The following is a 23,816-nucleotide window of genomic DNA, read 5'->3' as shown; positions in this document are numbered from 1 at the left end:
ATTTTACTGGTGATCTGGTCATATCTAGGAGCAGCCAGTTGTATGTCTTGAAATTGTTAACACATGTACATGTACATGTGTAAACAACAATGTGTTATCAAAAAAATCGTGTTCTCACCAACGGGTGTGTAAGAAATAAAAATAAATGAGATTTGGAACAGAATATGTTTGTCCGCCTTCCTGTGATTATTTCGTAAATACAGGACCATACCATCTGGGGGGGGGGGGGGGGGGGGGGGGGGGGTCAGGGGAGCAGTTGCCCCCCTGAGAATCTCACCTTTTTTTTTTTTTACTCTAGAAAATAAGATACACATCTCAGGGTTTAATTTGTGTAGTGTTTCATTTGTTTATAAAAAGTGGTGCCCCCCCCACTAGGATTTTGATCAGGGTATAGCCATGAAATATACATTATGATTTTTGTGTGTGTGTTGAATGCATGTTCTTCAGAATTCATTGACAATGTGTGTTTCAAACCATATCCAAATGAATCAACAAAATATGTTGTATTATAACTAGGGCCTCCACGAGTTCAAACTACTGGACTCTATTACTTGAGGGTCAAACTCGACATGGACCTGAGTACCTGACAAATACACTAGATGATAATGAGACTAAGGAATAAAGTAAAATAGCATCTCATTTCCAGTGCTTAACATGGATGCCAAATGATGCCATTGTATTGCATTCCACACATTCGACTTTTGTTTTCTCTTCATGTCTCATAGCCCTGTAATGTAATCAGCGGCAAGCATGTGACAAAATGACGTGAAAAATAGAATTAAATGAGAGTGCTCTTCTTTGCACGGGTACTCTAGTCCTGTGAATGGATTCGAGTCGTGCTAAACTCGACCCATGCCCAAGTACTCGAGCACTCGTGGAGACCTTAATTATAACAATTATAATCATGAAAATGTTAACAATAATTTCTTTTTGTGAATATCTATTTTAACTTAGCCTGGTTTCAAGAAATTCTGGAAGAAACTGTTTTTGTCAGAAGCATCTGTTGCCATCATGCAGGATTCCTTCTGGTGGGTTTATCTGCATATGTTTAATTTGGAGGTAAGTATACATAAAGTACACATGTATAAGACTGCTTATAGGGTGTATACTACCAAATCAAATCCCAAAGACGACAATAGTAACATATGTGGCTAAGATTCTTACCTGCAGCGTATCAATCGACATAAACGCCATGGATAAAAATACTACCACCCCTCACCCTTAAAGTGAATCAGAAAAAAATGGGAGTCAAGCTGCTTATTTCTGAGATAACGGGTAGCGTCGATGACTACCCTAGTCCCACACAAAATTTTGAGTACTTTTTTTTACAGGTACCCTATACATGTTTCAAGCACAATGCTACTTGACTCGGTGGTACTATATGAAATAAAATTGCATCTTTTTTTTTACCCAGATGAAACTCTTTTTTTTTTCACAACCAACACACTCACATTTATCACCAATCACAGGACTTGTGGTGTTAAAGGAAACATGACACGAGACCATATTATAGCTCATTTTAAAAGCAAAATGATATAAAAATAATATACAAATAACTTTATAACAATAAAATACGTGTAGTTAACTTAAAATGAAGAAATTACGCTAATCAGTATCAAAGTATGATTTATGCATATTTATTCGTGAGCGTTCGGGAAAAAAGGGAAGTGACGTCAGAGCCGCTGTACTCTTCCATTGTTGTTAACTGTTTATATATGGAGTAAGGGGCTTACGATCTTTTCAGTCCAACAGTGCCATACTGCGCGGCCTTTGGGTGTAAAAATAAACAGTTTAAACGATCGGGATTGTCTTTTTATGGTTTTCCAAAGGATTGTATCCGAAGAAAGACGTGTGTATTTTATCGCAAAAGAAAAGATTGGACACCAACACCATATAGTACTTTGGTGTCAGCCTATTTACAGCCCGGAGCCCGAACGTTACCCGGAGACAAAAACTACTCGGTTGCGAATGCCGAGGTGTACATTGTACATATTTGGCACAAAGATACACCTCAGCATGATGTATTTATATATGTTAAAACAAAAATGTAGACATTTTTATTTATTTTTTTTTTTGGAAAAAAAAAGGATTTTTCATGTTAGGGCTGTAGGCCTACATAACAAAATCTGTATTCACCGTCCGAAGAAGGAAAGTCAATAAGTAATTAAATATGGCATATACAAACATGGGATTTGGCATGAGGATACATCTCAGTACGATGTATTTAAATATTTTTTTTTTAAAACGTGTAGAAAACAATAATAATTTTAAATAATGTTTTTAATCTTCGGGCGGAATACGTCACAAAAACGTTCCTCATCGCCCGAAGCCCCAAAGCAACACGAAGTTCAATACAAAATAAACCACTACTGTCGGTGTCGAAATAACTATTATGTTTCATCCACGGGCTGACTTGAGAATCGGAGTGTTGTTTTAGTTAATTGGTCCTTTCTTTCCGTGGCCCACACATGTGATTCCTGATTGGCAGGTGTATATTGCAGGGTATCGACCAGGTAAGTGATTACCACGGTCTAGACATACGTACAAAATACGTGCCAGTTTTTTTAAGATCACAGGGTATTGTGGCGTAACCTGTCGCGACTATAGTACAATGTTAATTGACATTATCAGCCGCCCTGCTTCATTACTGTAAATAATGCTGTAAAACCCTTGATTAAGTAGACTTTCCCATCTAAAATTACAAAACTGACCAATTAAGTAGTACCAAAGAAAAGAAAATAATCACTTCGGTATCGTGAGTGGTCGTTTTTACTCTAACACACCCTACCAATAGGCCTAATAATATGCTACTTTTTTATGAGAGAAAAATACTATAATCCCATTTTGTTCTATTGATGCAAATAGAAATATATTTAGTTTAAAAGTTGATTATACTCTCAAGTAATTTATGTTGTTTTACAAGTCAGGTTAATGAAAGTGAAGCGCCTTGTCGTAAATTAGAGCGTTTGTTTACACTGTGCATACAGATTTCATTATGTACAGCCCGAACATAAAAAATGCGATATTTTCTAAAAAAAAACCAAAAAATGTTTGTCCTACATTTATATTTTTTACATATTTAAATATGTCATATCGAGGTGTATCTTTATGCTAAATATGAACAGTATACACCTCGGCATTAGCATCCGAGTTTTGGTTTTGTCTCCGGGTTACTTTCGGGCTCCGGGCTGTAAATTGGTCGACCGGTCTGGTCTGGCACCATCGGTTTCTCCACCCTCCGACTCGCTATCCGTTTTTTCTTCAGTATCACTGTTGTAAGTAAATGTGTGTCTTTCTTCATTTACTAACAGCTCATATTGATACGGCAAAACGTTTTGCGAACGAACACTCATTGTTTTGGTAAGCTGTGCAAGTCTTAGATTCTTTATGAGTGGTACGGACTAATGCTTTTAAGTGTAAGGCTTCAGATCAAGCGATGCGTCTCTGATGTCACGGACCTCGTGATTGCCCTGCTCATTAAAGATCGGCAGTTTCCGCTAAGAGCTCGTATCTGGGGGGGGGGGGGTTTTATGGAGATATTTTAAGTAATTTTTTTTTTTTTTTTTTTTTTTTTTTTTAGGTGATTCAATTTATAATTAATTGTACATGGTTGGTGCCAAATATGGGTTACGTGACATGTTTCCTTTAACTTCTCTATCAAACGTTTAGTGCACCTCGAGCTTTGACCCAGCCGGAAGTTATTTGGTTTAGTACTACCTATACACAGTAGGTGGTTGTATTTAGCATCTTTTTAAGCCATTGCACTAATCTGTAATGTAATATATAAATTTAATTGGATTGTTCTGAAACTTGGTACAATGATCCTCACAGATTGAAATAGAGGGATAATTAGAACATTTTCAATTTGTTTTTTTGTTTTTTTTAATTTAAATTGAAAATTTGAAAGTCTATCTTTTTTTAAAAGTATCAGATAGTTGTATAAAACTTGGTGCTCTCTCCACAAACTAATAGTGAAATATTTTGGTATTTTTGAGTTTAGAGAGTTCAGATTTCTGAAATTGTCATTTGTGTTTGAGGTTTAGAGTTGTAAAATTGTCATTTGTGTTTGAGGTTTAGAGAATTCAGAATTGTGGAATTGTGATCCGTGTTTGAGGTTTAGAGAATTCAGAATTGTGATCTATGTTTGAGGCTTAGAGAGTTGATTGAGATGTTGTTTTTCAGGATGGACACCAGAGACACAAGGATCAGCTGTTTGACCGAATCGCCGACAGCTTTGTGGCCCTGTTCACCACCATCAACACCGACGTCAAAGACAAGTTCCTGTCAGTGAGTGGCAACACTTAGTCGGCATCAACATCGCGTAGTAGTCATAAACTTGACTAGGGGCGGGATTTAGCTTATTCAGTTGAGTGATCGCTTGAGGTGCTTGCATCGCAGGCTCGAACCATCCCCGTGGGTCCATTCAGCTGACTGGGTTTTTTCTCATTCCAACCAGTGCACCACAACTGGACTATAAGGCTGTGGTATGTGTTTTCCCGTCTTTGGGAAAGTGCATATAAAAGATCCCTTGCTGCATTAGAAAACATGTAGTGGGTTTCCTCTGATGACTATGAGTCAGAATTACCAAATGTTTGACATCCAATAGCCGATGATTAATTAATCGATGTGCTCCAGTGGTGTCGTTAAACAAAACAAATTTATTTAAACTTGACTAACACAAATGAACATCGTAAAATTTGTTTTATTCCTTTATTTGAATACGTAATCGCTCTTAACATCACAATATTGATGTTACGGACAGTTTCTTTAAAGTAAATAACAAGCTCATATTACAAAGACGTCAAGTGTGCGTGTTATATATTTTTTTATTAGTTCACTAGTTAAAATACAAATGTATAGTCCTTCCCACAGAGAAGGTTTTTTTTAAACTGGAATTTACTGCCTGAAGTTATTTATTTCAGAGCCGATTGTTTTCTAAATTGCAAAGAGGGTTTTTTTCGGGGTTTTTTTCTTCTCAAAACATTTACTTTTTTGTTACTTTAAACCAAACTGAAATTATTTGCAAAAAACATTCTTGTAGGAGGATGGGACAGACTATAGTTGACGTGAAGTGATTTTATTAACAAAAAATAAAAAACAATTTGTATTATTACAAGTGATAGATTATTACAAATTGAAATACTTCAAAATAGTTACCGTATGGAGCTTGCAATGTCCCAGTTTTCATAGCAACATCTCATTTCAGAATCTGTCTTTTTAAAAAAAATACATTTTGTGGAAGGACAGAATTTAGCTTTTAGTGATGTCATCTGACAAAGGGTTGAGTAAATTGTGTAACAGGAGAACATATGTAATAATAACAGCTAGGATTAATTCCCTGAATGAGCTCATGTATTATTGTAGCTGTGTGTGTTAAAATTACAGTAAAGTACCCTTATAACGAACTGGAAGGGGCCATGATAGTTAGTTTGTTATAGCAGTAGTTCAGTGTACACAATAACATTGGCATAAGTTGGTTAGTAATATATAGAGAGATAAAACGGGACTTTACGATCAGTTTGTTCTATGCAGTAGTTTGTTGTACACATTTGTATAAGTTGGTTATTAATATATAGAGAGATAAAACGGGACTTTACGATCAGTTTGTTCTATGCAGTAGTTCATTGTACACATTTGTATAAGTTGGTTATTAATATATAGGGAAATAAAACGGGACTTTACGATCAGTTCGTTCTATGCAGTAGTTCATTGTACACATTTGTATAAGTTGGTTATTAATATATAGGGAAATAAAACGGGACTTTACGATCAGTTCGTTCTATGCAGTAGTTTGTTCTAAGCATGTTCGTTATAATTGTACTTTACTGTACATATCATTATAGGCATTGTATTTGGTGTTTTCCTCGTTCCAACCAGTGCATTCCAACTGGTCAAAGGCTGTGGTGTGTACTTTCCTGTCTGTAGGATGGTGCATATAAAAGATCACTTGCTGCTAATGGAAAAATATACCGGGTTTCCTCTGATGACGACGAGTCAGAATTACCAAAATGTTTGACATCCAGTAGCCGATGATTAATTAATAAATGTGCTCTGGTGGTGTTGTTAAACAAAACAAACCAAACTCTTTTTTGTATTTTGTGCTGTAATTGTAGGCATATCCCGACTGCCTGGCTCAGTCTGTGTACATCACCTTCCTGGAAGCATTCCCAGAATCAGCACATCTCTTTAATGACAGTGTTAAACAGGAACTGGTTAACTTGGTCCATGAGTGGATCACAGGTAGGCATGTGTGTGGTAATATCAGAATACTAATATATTTATGGAGTGTTTAGATTACAGGTGTTATTGTCAGTTTTATTCCCACAGTCTAGATGTAATTTTTTACCTCAGGTTAATGCCTTCGGTTAAAATTAAAACATTTGTGGGCATTAAATAGACAATAACATCGGCAAATCTAAAATCTCCATATGGTTATGTTCATTGCAAACTGGATAATTTTTACACTGATCTATATTTACATTTAGTTCAAAGGCAATTTGATTGCTGGACAAACCACTTTCTGGGAACATCATTTCCACACTGATGATGATGGCAATAATGTTGTTGATTCAAAATTGAAAATTATGATGATGATAACATTTGTGATCGTGTGTGACCAAAACAATATATATGATTTGGTTTTGTACACATACAAGTAAACTATTTTCTTTAATCTGGTTAAAATTGAACACTGTTAACAATAACATGACATTGTAATTTCTGTCTGCATTTGGCTTTATAAATTTGATTTTCATCAAGTCATTTTAAGTGCATTATTTCATTCATTTTCGTCCTTATATCCAATTAAGGTTCAAGCACAGTGTCCTGGGCACACACCTCAGCTATCTGTTCTATCTGTCTTACATCTTTCCTACATGTACTTGAGTCATTCCTACTTGTGTCATAATAAAATTCTATGTGTTATTCTACTTGTATCATTCCTACTTTCGTCACTCTACTTGTGTGTCATTCTACTTGTCTCAGTTATTCTACTTGTGTCGATCATTCCTACTTGTGTTATTCTACTTGTATCATTCCTACTTTCGGGGCGAGATGTCACTCTACTTGTGTGTCATTCTACTTGTCTCAGTTATTCTACTTGTGTCGATCATTCCTACTTGTGTTATTCTACTTGTATCATTCCTACTTTCGTCACTCTACTTGTGTGTCATTCTACTTGTCTCAGTTATTCTACTTGTGTCGATCATTCCTACTTGTGTTATTCTACTTGTGTCATTCCTACTTTCGTCACTCTACTTGTGTGTCATTCTACTTGTCTCAGTTATTCTACTTGTGTCGATCATTCCTACTTGTGTTATTCTACTTGTGTCATTCCTACTTTCGTCACTCTACTTGTGTGTCATTCTACTTGTCTCAGTTATTCTACTTGTGTCGATCATTCCTACTTGTGTTATTCTACTTGTATCATTCCTACTTTCGTCACTCTACTTGTGTGTCATTCTACTTGTCTCAGTTATTCTACTTGTGTCGATCATTCCTACTTGTGTTATTCTACTTGTGTCATTCCTACTTTCGTCACTCTACTTGTGTGTCATTCTACTTGTCTCAGTTATTCTACTTGTGTCGATCATTCCTACTTGTGTTATTCTACTTGTGTCATTCCTACTTTCGTCACTCTACTTGTGTGTCATTCTACTTGTCTCAGTTATTCTACTTGTGTCGATCATTCCTACTTGTGTTATTCTACTTGTATCATTCCTACTTTCGTCACTCTACTTGTGTGTCATTCTACTTGTCTCAGTTATTCTACTTGTGTCGATCATTCCTACTTGTGTTATTCTACTTGTGTCATTCCTACTTTCGTCACTCTACTTGTGTGTCATTCTACTTGTCTCAGTTATTCTACTTGTGTCGATCATTCCTACTTGTGTTATTCTACTTGTGTCATTCCTACTTTCGTCACTCTACTTGTGTGTCATTCTACTTGTCTCAGTTATTCTACTTGTGTCATTCTACTTTCGTCACTCTACTTGTGTGTCATTCTACTTGTCTCAGTTATTCTACTTGTGTCGATCATTCCTACTTGTGTTATTCTACTTGTGTCATTCCTACTTTCGTCACTCTACTTGTGTGTCATTCTACTTGTCTCAGTTATTCTACTTGTGTCATTCTACTTTCGTCACTCTACTTGTGTGTCATTCTACTTGTCTCAGTTATTCTACTTGTGTCGATCATTCCTACTTGTGTTATTCTACTTGTGTCATTCCTACTTTCGTCACTCTACTTGTGTGTCATTCTACTTGTCTCAGTTATTCTACTTGTGTCGATCATTCCTACTTGTGTTATTCTACTTGTGTCATTCCTACTTTCGTCACTCTACTTGTGTGTCATTCTACTTGTCTCAGTTATTCTACTTGTGTCGATCATTCCTACTTGTGTTATTCTACTTGTGTCATTCCTACTTTCGTCACTCTACTTGTGTGTCATTCTACTTGTCTCAGTTATTCTACTTGTGTCATTCTACTTTCGTCACTCTACTTGTGTGTCATTCTACTTGTCTCAGTTATTCTACTTGTGTCGATCATTCCTACTTGTGTTATTCTACTTGTGTCATTCCTACTTTCGTCACTCTACTTGTGTGTCATTCTACTTGTCTCAGTTATTCTACTTGTGTCGATCATTCCTACTTGTGTTATTCTACTTGTGTCATTCCTACTTTCGTCACTCTACTTGTGTGTCATTCTACTTGTCTCAGTTATTCTACTTGTGTCATTCTACTTTCGTCACTCTACTTGTGTGTCATTCTACTTGTCTCAGTTATTCTACTTGTGTCGATCATTCCTACTTGTGTTATTCTACTTGTGTCATTCCTACTTTCGTCACTCTACTTGTGTGTCATTCTACTTGTCTCAGTTATTCTACTTGTGTCATTCTACTTTCGTCACTCTACTTGTGTGTCATTCTACTTGTGTGTCATTCTACTTGTCTCAGTTATTCTACTTGTGTCGATCATTCCTACTTGTGTTATTCTACTTGTGTCATTCCTACTTTCGTCACTCTACTTGTGTGTCATTCTACTTGTCTCAGTTATTCTACTTGTGTCGATCATTCCTACTTGTGTTATTCTACTTGTATCATTCCTACTTTCGTCACTCTACTTGTGTGTCATTCTACTTGTCTCAGTTATTCTACTTGTGTCGATCATTCCTACTTGTGTTATTCTACTTGTGTCATTCCTACTTTCGTCACTCTACTTGTGTGTCATTCTACTTGTCTCAGTTATTCTACTTGTGTCGATCATTCCTACTTGTGTTATTCTACTTGTATCATTCCTACTTTCGTCACTCTACTTGTGTGTCATTCTACTTGTCTCAGTTATTCTACTTGTGTCGATCATTCCTACTTGTGTTATTCTACTTGTATCATTCCTACTTTCGTCACTCTACTTGTGTGTCATTCTACTTGTCTCAGTTATTCTACTTGTGTCGATCATTCCTACTTGTGTTATTCTACTTGTGTCATTCCTACTTTCGTCACTCTACTTGTGTGTCATTCTACTTGTCTCAGTTATTCTACTTGTGTCGATCATTCCTACTTGTGTTATTCTACTTGTATCATTCCTACTTTCGTCACTCTACTTGTGTGTCATTCTACTTGTCTCAGTTATTCTACTTGTGTCGATCATTCCTACTTGTGTTATTCTACTTGTGTCATTCCTACTTTCGTCACTCTACTTGTGTGTCATTCTACTTGTCTCAGTTATTCTACTTGTGTCATTCTACTTTCGTCACTCTACTTGTGTGTCATTCTACTTGTCTCAGTTATTCTACTTGTGTCGATCATTCCTACTTGTGTTATTCTACTTGTGTCATTCCTACTTTCGTCACTCTACTTGTGTGTCATTCTACTTGTCTCAGTTATTCTACTTGTGTCATTCTACTTTCGTCACTCTACTTGTGTGTCATTCTACTTGTCTCAGTTATTCTACTTGTGTCGATCATTCCTACTTGTGTTATTCTACTTGTGTCATTCCTACTTTCGTCACTCTACTTGTGTGTCATTCTACTTGTCTCAGTTATTCTACTTGTGTCGATCATTCCTACTTGTGTTATTCTACTTGTGTCATTCCTACTTTCGTCACTCTACTTGTGTGTCATTCTACTTGTCTCAGTTATTCTACTTGTGTCGATCATTCCTACTTGTGTTATTCTACTTGTGTCATTCCTACTTTCGTCACTCTACTTGTGTGTCATTCTACTTGTCTCAGTTATTCTACTTGTGTCATTCTACTTTCGTCACTCTACTTGTGTGTCATTCTACTTGTCTCAGTTATTCTACTTGTGTCGATCATTCCTACTTGTGTTATTCTACTTGTGTCATTCCTACTTTCGTCACTCTACTTGTGTGTCATTCTACTTGTCTCAGTTATTCTACTTGTGTCGATCATTCCTACTTGTGTTATTCTACTTGTGTCATTCCTACTTTCGTCACTCTACTTGTGTGTCATTCTACTTGTCTCAGTTATTCTACTTGTGTCGATCATTCCTACTTGTGTTATTCTACTTGTGTCATTCCTACTTTCGTCACTCTACTTGTGTGTCATTCTACTTGTCTCAGTTATTCTACTTGTGTCGATCATTCCTACTTGTGTTATTCTACTTGTGTCATTCCTACTTTCGTCACTCTACTTGTGTGTCATTCTACTTGTCTCAGTTATTCTACTTGTGTCGATCATTCCTACTTGTGTTATTCTACTTGTGTCATTCCTACTTTCGTCACTCTACTTGTGTGTCATTCTACTTGTCTCAGTTATTCTACTTGTGTCGATCATTCCTACTTGTGTTATTCTACTTGTGTCATTCCTACTTTCGTCACTCTACTTGTGTGTCATTCTACTTGTCTCAGTTATTCTACTTGTGTCATTCTACTTTCGTCACTCTACTTGTGTGTCATTCTACTTGTCTCAGTTATTCTACTTGTGTCGATCATTCCTACTTGTGTTATTCTACTTGTGTCATTCCTACTTTCGTCACTCTACTTGTGTGTCATTCTACTTGTCTCAGTTATTCTACTTGTGTCGATCATTCCTACTTGTGTTATTCTACTTGTGTCATTCCTACTTTCGTCACTCTACTTGTGTGTCATTCTACTTGTCTCAGTTATTCTACTTGTGTCGATCATTCCTACTTGTGTTATTCTACTTGTGTCATTCCTACTTTCGTCACTCTACTTGTGTGTCATTCTACTTGTCTCAGTTATTCTACTTGTGTCGATCATTCCTACTTGTGTTATTCTACTTGTGTCATTCCTACTTTCGTCACTCTACTTGTGTGTCATTCTACTTGTCTCAGTTATTCTACTTGTGTCGATCATTCCTACTTGTGTTATTCTACTTGTGTCATTCCTACTTTCGTCACTCTACTTGTGTGTCATTCTACTTGTCTCAGTTATTCTACTTGTGTCGATCATTCCTACTTGTGTTATTCTACTTGTGTCATTCCTACTTTCGTCACTCTACTTGTGTGTCATTCTACTTGTCTCAGTTATTCTACTTGTGTCATTCTACTTTCGTCACTCTACTTGTGTGTCATTCTACTTGTCTCAGTTATTCTACTTGTGTCATTCTACTTGTGTGTCATTCTACTTGTGTGTCATTCTACTTGTCTCAGTTATTCTACTTGTGTCGATCATTCCTACTTGTGTTATTCTACTTGTGTCATTCCTACTTTCGTCACTCTACTTGTGTGTCATTCTACTTGTCTCAGTTATTCTACTTGTGTCGATCATTCCTACTTGTGTTATTCTACTTGTGTCATTCTACTTTTGTCACTCTACTTGTGTGTCATTCTACTTGTCTCAGTTATTCTACTTGTGTGGATCATTCCTACTTGTGTCATTCTACTTGTTTCGGGGCGCGATGTAGCCCAGTGGTACAGCGCTCGCTCGATGCGCAGTCGGTGTGGGATCGATCCCCATTGGTTGACCCATTGGGCTATTTCTCATTCCAGCCAGTGCACCACGACTGGTATATCAAAGGCCATGGTATGTACTACCCTGTCAGTGGGATGGTGCATATAAAAGATCCCTTGCTGCTAATTGAAATGAAGTGGCGACAGCGGGTTTCCTCTCTTAATATCTGTGTGGTCCTTAACCATATGTCTGACGCCATATAACCGTAAATACAATGTGTTGAGTGCGTCGTTAAATAAAACATTTCTTTCTTTCTTTCTTTCTGCTTGTCTCAGTTATTCTACTTGTGTTTCTGAACACTTCCAGGTTTGAAGCCGGTTCCGTGCACGTGGAAGAAGTGGAATGTTGACCGTCTGGAATCGAGGTCAAACAAGACGCAGGAGTCGGAGACATCGGCAGCCGCACAACAGATGATGAGTGCCGCAGCTCTCAACAAAGAAGGTATCCTTACAGCTGACAATCCAGGGGTGGGACGTAGCCCAGTGGTAAAGTGCTCGCTTGATGCGCGGTCAGTTTGGGATCGATCCCCGTTGGTGCACCCATTGGGTTATTTCTCGTTGCAGCCAGTGCACCACGTCTGGTATATCAACGGCTGTGGTATGTGCTATCCTGTCTGTGGGATAGTGCTTATGATAGATCCATCGCTATATTAATGGAAAAATGTAGCAGGTTTCCTCTTTAAGACTATATGTCACAATTACCACGTCTGACATCCAATAGCCGATGAGTAATAAATAAATATAGTCTAGTGGTGTCGTTAAAAAAAAAAAAAAAAATTGGAGTGCCCAGCTTACAACAAAGAAGGTATTCCAAGCCTTGAATTAGAAGGCAAGGCGATTTAGACTAGAATGATTGATATATTTGTTTAGGGCATTACAGCCAGAAGGAGGTGGGGGTGGGGGGGGGGGGGGACAAAAAGGCAAAACTGTAACAAGTGTCTAAATTTAGAATGCAAAAGAACCATGGCCATGGTAAAAATATCCTGATTGTTCAGTTCAAAACATGAAAGGAAAGAAAGCTTTCTTACTAGCAACTTCTAGTATAGTAGTAAATTCATCATTTAACAACACAAGGTATTAATTTATTCGAACATAAGTCATAGATTTTAACAAAACATCCATGTGGTTATGAAACACAACTGAACAAATATTAAATATGCCTGTCCAGTCCTATGTGATTTCCCTCCAATATTTTCACAATGAATTATAAATATAAGCATATGAGACAGGGGGTTGGGGGGGGGGGGGGGGGGGGGGGGGGGGGGTAACTGCCCCACCTAGTGGGCAAACATTATAGAGATATTCGGGCAAAATGTGCTAACTTGAGACTTTTTTTATCATGTATTTCTATCATTCTACCATCAAAATGAGTTGCGATCCATGTAAAAATGTGTAGTGATTTGTTTGCAACCCTATATAGCTGTTTGGTAGTAATGCTAATACAAATAAATGTTGTTATCCTGATTTGGGCATTTTCTTTTAATTTCGGCAAAAATTGGAGCCTGTATGCCCATAATTATAAACATGCAATTATATTTATTTCAAAACATTTCTTACAGTTCATCTAAGTCTTGACATGGATTCCTTCATGAAGGTGATCGACAAGATGGGTGATCAGACGATAAGCAGTGCCACACCGCAGGGCACGTCCCGTGAGAAAAGCAGCGCACTGACCCAGTCATTGAGAGTCTCAGGAACACCGCAGTCCAAGGTCTATCGAATAAAATGTGCCAAGGAAGTGAGTTTTCAACATATATATATATATACGGTCAAATTAACTTCGATAACTCAAACTTCTATCTCTCGAAACTTTTGATCTCTTAGACTGAAGCAACGGGCCCGGCCAAATTGCTATACAAACTAGATATAACAGACTTCGAAAACACAAAAAAACTTGATCTCGAAACTAAATTTTTGGTCTAACCATAGACTTTTAATAGATATTGCACTTTGAAAACTTGAAGCCACTGTTGCTGGTAATATTTTAAAGAAGAACGAATTGTCCGCCAAACGAAGTGCGGGTGTGTCGACTGGTCTTGGCTGTTGACAATCTGATTAAAATTAGCTCTACTGGTCTACCAGTAGATCTAACAGCATTGCATGGACTTCCATGTCCAGGTGACATTTCATCTATAAATAACAATTTAAATATTGACCAATTACACTTTGCCTTTTATAGCATTATTTGGGAGCATACTAATTCTAAAAATATCGGTCGAGACTATTTATGCAATAGGCGAACTTGTTGGTCTATTTCAGCATTAAGAAACAGTGGGAATAGTGTAGTAATAAACTCTGGATTGTATACTAGTATAAACAGATTTTATGGCTATACCTTATGGCTTTATCTTGAAATGAATTTTATATAAAATTTTATATTGAAATTAGTTTCTGGCATACTTTGTAATTCACCCGAATCATTTTGTATACCCTCGGCATAATCCTGAATGTTTTTAAATTCTTTTCAATTCACTGCCATGATTTTGCAAGTAAGGTTTTGATTGGTCGAATGAAAGGTCAACGGGGCATAAGCTCCAACGGGGTGCTGTTAGATCCACAGGTAATAGTAAGTAACCAGTAGAGCTATTTTAATTAGATTGGGCTGTCGAGGATTCAGGTGCTAATTATAGAATAATAGATTGCCGACTAAGCGGAACAAGGACTATGTGCTTGGTTGTCAGTGCTTGTACTTGGCAGAGAGATTTGTTACTCAATACGCATTACAGATACAGTCTGGCTATAGCCAAATAACAGTGGTAATAATCATTAATGCTGTTTGTTGTTGCTCTCAAATGGGTGGATCGTGTTAAATTAATTAACATGAAAGTTTATATTGTGCATTATTTAAAAATATATTCTCAACAATGAAAGTTTCGCAAATATCTTTTATAACGTCTAAATTTGCCACGGTTGAATAAATTTAAAAGAAAACCAGGTCCTCCTGTTGTGTTAAGGCACTTAGGTTGATGAGTTTATGTTGTTTGTAAATGGTAAACATTTCAGATGTGAATACTGATTAATAAAAATAGGTTAATTTATAAATGTTATGCCATTTATTTTAACATTAGCTAAACTTCCGTTGTTGAGTATATACTTATAGTGCTATTTGGCTTTCAATATTTTAATTTATCGTTAATATTTTAATTTGTTAATTATGTTCTGCCAACTTTCAAGTGAGTACTTTTATTTTGTTATTTACTAAGTCTTACATTTAAAATGTACACAAAAGGAATGAGCTATAGGCACCGGAAGATGCCATCAGCTAGAAGCTAGTGGGTTGAATTAACTGCCATTTATATATTAATTTGTCTTTCCACAGGAAATGCTAAATTTTCAGAGTTTGGGAGGGGCAGTGCACCACATGTTTCTTACAATATCAAACAAATCATCCATCTGCAGTGCAGTTCACTTTTGAGGTGTGCTATGCAAATTTCGAAAACTCGAACTCCTTGACACTCAAACTATTTCATTGCCTCCTTCAAGTTCAAGATATCAAAGTTTGGCTGTATATTAAATGCACTAGCTGCCATCCAGTGGCAAAATCTAGTAACTTACTTTGGTTAAAAATTATGATAATATTTCTGAGTTGTTAAAATAATGCACAATAATAGCCTAACCATAATTTTAATAATAATAATAAAAAGAATCTTAAAAAAAAAAAAAAAAAAAATTATTTTGATACACCTCCAGTTCATTTTTAGTATTTTAATGACTTAATTGTTGAAATGTTTTGTAAATTATGAATGTTATTTTTTTTCAATTGAAATGGCTGTACTCGCACTAATCTGCCACCATTTTTCTGAGTTGTTAAAAATAATGAACAATAATAGCCTAACCATAAGTCTTTTAATAATAAAAATAAAAACGAATCTTAAAAACAAACCCCTGACTAAAAACAACTTTTCTCACCTCATCGGACCACCTCCAGTTTTATATATCGTTTAGTAGTTTCATCGGACCTGCCCTTAATTGTTGAAATGTTTTGTAAATTATGAATGTTATTTTTTTTCAATTGAAATCGGACCTCAAAAAGTATCTCGCATTGTAACCTCTCGGACCACCATACGAGCGGGTGATGTTTACTATATATCGATTGATCATCTCTGTGACATATTTAAAGTGTTTGGATTGGCCCTTTGTAGTCATAAACAGTGTTCAGAGTCTCACCATTTTTCCTCTAAATGTTTAAAAACATGAAAGTTCATCGGACCTGGCCCTGACTGTGATGTTTACTATTTTATAATATTTAGTTTTAGGCCCTCTCACCTAATTGGACCTACGGTGGCCCTGACTACACGGGTGATGTACTATTCACATTAATATTGTCTCACCTCATTGGACCTGGCCCTGACTACGAGCGGGTGATGTTTACTATATATCGTATTAATATTGTATAAATACCATATTAATATTGTAGTCTCACCTCATCGGACCTGGCCCTGACTACGAGAGGGTGATCGTATTAATTAAATACCTATATATCGTATTAATAATACCTGGCCCTGTACGAGCGGGTGATGTCTCACCTCATCGGACCTGGCCCTGCCCTGACTAGCGGGTGATGTTTACTATATATCGTATTAATATTGTAGTCTCACCTCATCGGACCTGGCCCTGACTACGAGCGGGTGATGTTTACTATATATCGTATTAATATTGTAGTCTCACCTCATCGGACCTGGCCCTGACTACGAGAGGGTGATGTTTAATAAATATCGTATTAATATTGTAGTCTCACCTCATCGGACCTGGCCCTGACTACGAGAGGGTGATGTTTAATAAATACCGTATTAATATTGTAGTCTCACCTCATCGGACCTGGCCCTGACTACGAGAGGGTGATGTATTAATATAGTCTCACCTCATCGGACCTGGCCCTGACTATGAGCGGGTGATGTTTAATATATATCATATTAATATTGTAGTCTCACCTCATCGGACCTGGCCCTGACTACGAGAGGGTGATGTTTAATATATATCATATTAATATTGCAGTCTATGATTGGGTGATGTTTACTATACATGTATATCATATTAATATTGTAGTCTCACCTCATCGGACCTGGCCCTGACTACGAGCGGGTGATGTTTAACACACAGGGCCGCAGCCCCCTCATCTCTCACTACCTCAACATGAGACAGCTCCGATCCTACAAACAGCCCGGCAAGAAAGTGCGGCGGACCGAGATAGCTAAAATGCCATATCCTTTTTTATTATCCACATAGTTCTAGATATACAGAAAAATATAACCAGTATGACACATGGGTGTCATAATGATTTCACATGCACAACTAATGACATTTTGGGAAGCGACATCATGACATAATGCGGCTTCCCCAGTTAAGCTCTGTGTAATGGCTTATCAAAATGATGTCATTTCATCATCTCCTTCTAATTACATTTGAAATGCTTTTGCATGGTCCTTTTTATTCATAAAAAAATATGGATAATGTTGATAAAAAAGAAATTATTACACTTGCTTGTGAATTGTACTGGTCTCGCTCGGACAAACAAGAATCTTGAAACTTGTTTCGTAAAATCAGCACGACACACAAGCTTGTGTAATAATCTCTATCTAATACGCCAGCAGTTGATTGGTTTTTATAACCCTTGATTAGTTCTACCAACAGTACATCTTGACAGACATATTTTCTTTGGACTGAATGTGCAAGTATATCAATTTTGCTTCTGAATTTCATTTGCAAATGTGTAAAAGATTTCACATTGAAAAAAAAAAAATTGTATTAAGTGGATATCTCATGTTGGTTATTTTTGATGGGTTTGGGGGTGGGGGAGGAAGTGTATTGCAATGTTCTTATTTGGATGAGGTTTCTGGATTTATTTATTTTTGGTTGGTGCCCATCATGCAGTGGTTTATTTGTGTGGATGAGTGAATGGTTTACAACTATTTGTTCTGGCTTTTCTATAATTCAGTATTACATGTATAATAAAATTATTATAATAGTTGCCTTCTAAGTAATAGTATGTACAAGTACCTGTATGTGCACCCTAGTTTAGTGTTGTGACCTTGACCTTTCTAACAGAGGAGGGTCAGACATACCAGGAACTGATTCAAGAGAAACTCTGCCTGTCAGAACGTCTTGGTAAAGAATACCAAAGGTGATGTATTAACGTGCATTAATAACACTCTTTATCATGGAACCATGCTTCCTATTCACCTGATATCTCCTACCTGATAATTCGAAGTGTTATCATGTCACTAGGATGTTTGCTCAACTTTCAGGTAGATTGTTTTCTCATTTTTCAGACATCCATTTACAGCAATAATTGTTGAACTGCATAAATAAATATAACATTTACACTTCCTGTAACATCAAATTACCTCTTATTTTTCAATTCTCCCATTATCAGACATCATATAACCGTAAATAAAATGTGTTGAGTGCATTGTTAAATAAAACATTTCATTCATTCATTTCATTCAATTCTTCCATTATTCGCTCCCATTCGGAACTAGCCAGCATCTGTGTTTATTTTCACTGTACAAAAATTGTAATGTTGTGACACAACAGACTTTGAAATATCAAAGTATTTTATTTAAAATTTAGAAACATAACTTTTAGGCTGGCTACGCCATTCCCAAGATGCTTTCGGGCATCTGTGGTAATAGTTTTTATATGATAAAAAAAATATAACTTGAAAGGGGTTGCATGATAAAAAAAATATCGGGTTACTATGTTTTGCTATCATGGTTATTTGGCTTGGTTCGATAACTGTGTAACAGGCTCGCTGAAGCTCACCTGTTACAAAGTTATCTAAACCTCACCAAATAACCACGATATCAAAATGTAGTAACCAGATATTCTGTATACCTCATTATTAAATATCACTCGGACAGGCGTATCAAATGTAATGTTTTAATCTGTATTAAATGACACTCGATCACACTCTACCTCATCATTCAATATCATTCATACAGGCATTTTTTTACTTTGTTTTTTTTAAATGCTTGACCATTGGAGTAATATTGTTCCATATTTAATATTTATTTGTTGTAGAATATGTGATCAAACGACCCACGAAATCAACGAACTGGAAAAGAAGAAGACTAATATGAATCGTCAGATAGATTACCTGCAGAAAGAACTCACTTTCATGAGGAATCCGGTCGACATCAAGGTTCTCGGTGAACGTGCCCTCGATCTCTTGGTATGATTTACTAGTCTTCAGAATCACTTCTCGATTTCTAGGTGTGATTTACTAGTCTTCAGAATCACTTCTCGATTTCTAGGTGTGATTTACTAGTCTTCAGAATCACTTCTCGATCTCTTGGTGTGATTTACTAGTCTTCAGAATCACTTCTCGATTTTTAGGTGTGATTTCCTAGTCTTCAGAATCACTTCTCGATATCTTGGTACCATCCCACCGATGATAGATTAGTAATCAGATTAACTACACAGGCCGATGTTCAGGGGAGTGGTGATGGGAGTCAACCCCTCCCCATCCCCTGCTCAAAGTGAAATTAATTTTGTAAAATATCTTGACCTCCCTAAAACCTTCCTTTGCCATTCTATACCCCCTCTCTCCCTGCTATAACCTTTTAAAATCTCTTTGCTGAATAACCTAAGTTACACTTTTGAAGCATACCTTTTTTAATTCTAGTGCTACATATTAAACAAATATTTATTTTTAAAAAATTTAAATGTTGATATGTTTCTAACAGTGTTTCAAATAATGTGATTTGTGCATTAAATAAATATATTGTGGCCAGTCAATAAATAAAGAGTATGTTATTTGACTGTTATACAACATGGAATTTGTACTTGATTAAGCGAGTACTGTGTTAAATATTTTCTTACAAGTCAAATTTAATCCATCAAAACTTTCAAAACTCATGAAGCTGACTTTCAAGGAGGGCATAAAATAAACAATATTGCAACCATTGGGACGATATTGCAAGTTTTCATTGTTGAACAATGTCCAGCATTTATACTCAAATATGCTACTTTTTTTATTTCACTTTTTATGATGCTCTGTTTTTGTGGTTGCATTAAATCAATATTGGTTATATACCATGTCACCTCTCATGGTTTAGACTGATCTCCACAGAGGTAACCGTGAGGATTCACTGAATAAGATACCGTTTAGGTTTGATCACTAATGGTGTCACGGACTATAATTCAGTACTCATTTCATTTTTTAAATGATGATTAAAGTATGTCCACTTAAATGGGCAAACTCCTAGTAAATATTTCAGATATCTATTTAAGACAGTTATATATAGTATCCACATGGTATTGTGAACTTGGTAACAAAAATATTGGACCTCACAGTGTTCTGACCACAAGAAAATTGCAAGAAGTTTTAAATCTTAACTGATTGCTACAAGGTATTTTGAATGCTTTTCTCAATCATTATCAAAATCTAATTGGGCCATTGGTTTTGTTTTGATTTGTTTAATGACACCACTAGAGCACATTGTTTTATTAATCATCAGCTATTGGATATTGGCTATTGGAAAAAAAGAACAAATGTTTTAAAGACGCACTCAACACATTTTATTTACGGTTATATGGCGTCAGACATATGGTTACGGACCACACAGATTTTGAGAGGAAACCCGCTGTCACCACTAAATGGGCTACTCTTTCCGATTAGCAGCAAGGGATCTTTTATTTGCACTTCCCACAGGCAGGATAGCACAAACCATGGCCTTTGTTGAACCAGTTATGGATCACTGGTCGGTGCAAGTGGTTTACACCTACCCATTGAGCCTTGCGGAGCACTCACTCAGGGTTTGGAGTCGGTATCTGGATTAAAAATCCCATGCCTCGACTGGGATCCGAACCCAGTACCTACCAGCCTGTAGACCGATGGCCTAACCACGACGCCACCAAGGCCGGTTGGCTATTGGATGTCAAACATTTGGTAATTTTGACATAGAGGAAACCTACTACATTTTTCCATTAGTAGCAAGGGATCTTTTATGTGGACAATCCTGCAGACAGAAAAGCACATACCACAGCCTTTTATATACCAATCGTGGTGCACTGGCTTGGCCCATTGGTGTCTATATTTACAAGTAATTTTTGTTAAATACTGTACCTATTTTTTAATTGTTAAGACATCCTCAAGACTGGCTAATTATACAGGTAGTTATTTTGGGCAGTTATAACTGGGGTTACTATAATTATTATTATGATCATTATTATTTGACCAGGATCCGAACCGCGACACAAGTCCGATGTTTGGCAGTGAGAGGACCCCCTCACAGTCTTCATCATCAACGTCATCGTACGATGTCACAGAAGACCAGGAAGTCAAAGAATGACAAAAACAATTCCTCAAACTTTCTATTGTTCTGGATGTACGATACGCCTATAACAGCTTTCTATTGTTCTGGATGTACGATACGCCTATAACAGCTTTCTATTGTTCTGGATGTACGATACGCCTATAACAGCTTTCTATTGTTCTGGATGTACGATACGCCTATAACAGCTTTCTATTGTTCTGGATGTACGATACACATATAACAGCTTTCTATTGTTCTGGATGTACGATACGCCTATAACAGCAGTTGCGTCAGGTTAAAGCAACAGAAGTAAAATAACAGGCAGTGCCATTTCCCTTAGTTTTACTACACTAATATCTGGTTCCATTTCACAAGCTATTCACAGTTAGTTTTAGGTGAGGGGATGTCTCAACCTTTTTCATTTTAATTTATGAAGAAATAAAGTATCCTTTTAAATTAGTTTGTAATTTTAAAGAAAAAAAATGTCAATTTTAACTTTGGAAAAAACATTGCCAAACTAGTCTGTTAAAACTAGAATCAGGGTGGTGAAAATAATTAGATTTCAAGAATAAAACCCTCTCTAGTATCAGCAGGCATTGAAAAAAAGAGAGAAAATTGTTTAGGTTACCACATGTTGTTAAAGTCAAGAACGATACATTTTTCTCGTAAAATCTTTATTAAATAAAAACAGCACATAAGTTTGGATCAGTTATGTTTTATTCAAATATAATATACACTTAGAAATAACAATGATGAGAACAATAATATAACAAGTAATGTAAAATATTACTTCAATATTAACAATGAGAAATATAAATTAGTTTTACCCTGTAGGCTACCAGGTAACCTGTACATTGGTATATTTTGGTGTCTGGATTAAGACAAAACCATATATATTTTTCAGAGAAAAAAGCAAAAACTGCTAAACTTTAAAAAAAAAAAGTAACTTCAAAATCAAATAGACATGTGCCTAACATTAGTCATGAAAAGTGAATTTCCTTTATGGTGTTCAAAATTCCTTGGCATTCATTTATTTAATGGTGAAAATAACAAGTTAATACATGTATACACTAGAATCTGTTTATATGTAAAAAAAAAAATAACCCCAACAAAAACACCCTTTTATCTGCTGTTCATGGCTGTCAGTATTTATTGCATTAAATAAAATTGAATGCTACATTGTTTTTGTGGGGTTTTTTGTTGTGTTTTTTTTGTATGTAAATATATGTTTAAAATTCAGATGATCCCTACAGAGGCTAAAGGCAAAAAATATTTTTATTATCTACATGGTTCAACATAATTGAGTTAATAAAAACCATAGCAGCACACACATGTAATAAGTAATCATGACCAGTTGCTTCCCCAGTCTTAGCTCTGTATATGTGAAATTTTAATTTACATTTTATATTTCATGAATAAAAGATGAAAGAAAGAAATGGTTTATTTAACGACGCACTCAATACATTTCATTTACGGTTATATGGCGTCAGACATATGGTTAAGGACCACACAGATTTTGAGAGGAAACCTGCTGTCGCCACTACATGGGCTACTCTTCCGATTAGCAGCAAGGGATCTTTTATTTGCGCTTCCCACAGGCAGGATAGCACAAACCATGGCCTTTGTTGAACCAGTTATGGATCACTGGTCGGTGCAAGTGGTTTACACCTACCCATTGAGCCTTGCGGAGCACTCACTCAGGGTTTGGAGTCGGGTCTCTGGATTAAAAATCCCATGCCTCGACTGGGATCCGAACCCAGTACCTGCCACGACGCCACCGAGGCCGATGAATAAAAGATGATGTCGCTAACTAAAATAACATCCTTTTTAAAAAGGATGTAATTTTGTCCAACATCGTCCTTGTTATTCATTAAAGAAATAAATAATGTGGATAATAATGAATTTATTACACTCATATGTGAATCGTACCGATTTTATGAAACTTGTGTTTCAGGAGTGTGATGGAAAACCATAGATATTAATGATTATGTTATGGGTATGATTAAATTCTAATCATGTGAAATATTTGCAATGGAACAGTGACCTGGACGCAAACAGTTTGTTGTTTGGACAACTTTTGTCCTGTTGTTATATAAAAATATGATCCTGAGACAAGGATTTACTGTTATGACAAACAGTGTGAGACCGGAGGAAAAGTGGGGTCAAACAGTTTGACCTAGTCATAGTATGCAACACCACCATCCCAAGAATGTTTATCCTGGGGACAAACAGTTTGCGACGAATTTAATGGGACAAACTGTGATGCAAGATATGGTCATAGACTGGGGACAGTTTGAGGGGAAAATGTTGTATCCTCCTGATCCTGGGGACAAACAGTGTGAAAGGGGAGGAATGTTATATCCTGGGGACAAACAGTGTGAAAGGGGAGAAATGTTATATCCTGGGGACAAACAATGTGAGGGAGAGGAATGTTGTATCCTAACAGTTTGGTCCGAACTGTGTAGTCCAAACTTGCAGTCGTTTCCAGAAACAGCTTGATGCCGGATAGTTTACTCAGTTTCCTGTCAACTGTTTCCGACATCAATTAATGTGCTGTATATCTAAGTCTTGGGCTAGCTTCGATGGTGTTGTGGTTAAGCCATCGGACATAAGGCTGGTAGGTACTGGG

At 36.5% G+C, this 23,816-nt stretch overlaps 1 protein-coding gene across 1 annotated transcript in view; it reads left to right on the top strand.

Annotated features, from left to right (window-relative positions):
* LOC121381427 (protein FAM227B-like) overlaps positions 1-22,364 on the top strand; it is a 33,036-nt gene extending 10,672 nt beyond the window's left edge. The window contains exons 7-15 of the mRNA XM_041510745.1: positions 955-1,059; positions 4,183-4,287; positions 6,114-6,240; positions 12,238-12,372; positions 13,490-13,668; positions 16,977-17,131; positions 17,974-18,051; positions 18,951-19,101; positions 21,113-22,364. Coding sequence (XP_041366679.1) covers positions 955-1,059; positions 4,183-4,287; positions 6,114-6,240; positions 12,238-12,372; positions 13,490-13,668; positions 16,977-17,131; positions 17,974-18,051; positions 18,951-19,101; positions 21,113-21,223 — 1,146 coding nt within the window. The 3' untranslated portion in view covers positions 21,224-22,364. The remainder of the gene's footprint in view (positions 1-954; positions 1,060-4,182; positions 4,288-6,113; positions 6,241-12,237; positions 12,373-13,489; positions 13,669-16,976; positions 17,132-17,973; positions 18,052-18,950; positions 19,102-21,112) is intronic.
* The last annotated feature ends 1,452 nt before the right edge of the window (positions 22,365-23,816 follow it).

The sequence above is a fragment of the Gigantopelta aegis genome, chromosome 2, assembly GCF_016097555.1.
Source record: "Gigantopelta aegis isolate Gae_Host chromosome 2, Gae_host_genome, whole genome shotgun sequence".
Taxonomy (NCBI): domain Eukaryota; kingdom Metazoa; phylum Mollusca; class Gastropoda; order Neomphalida; family Peltospiridae; genus Gigantopelta; species Gigantopelta aegis.
This window is presented reverse-complemented; position numbering and strand designations above follow the sequence as displayed.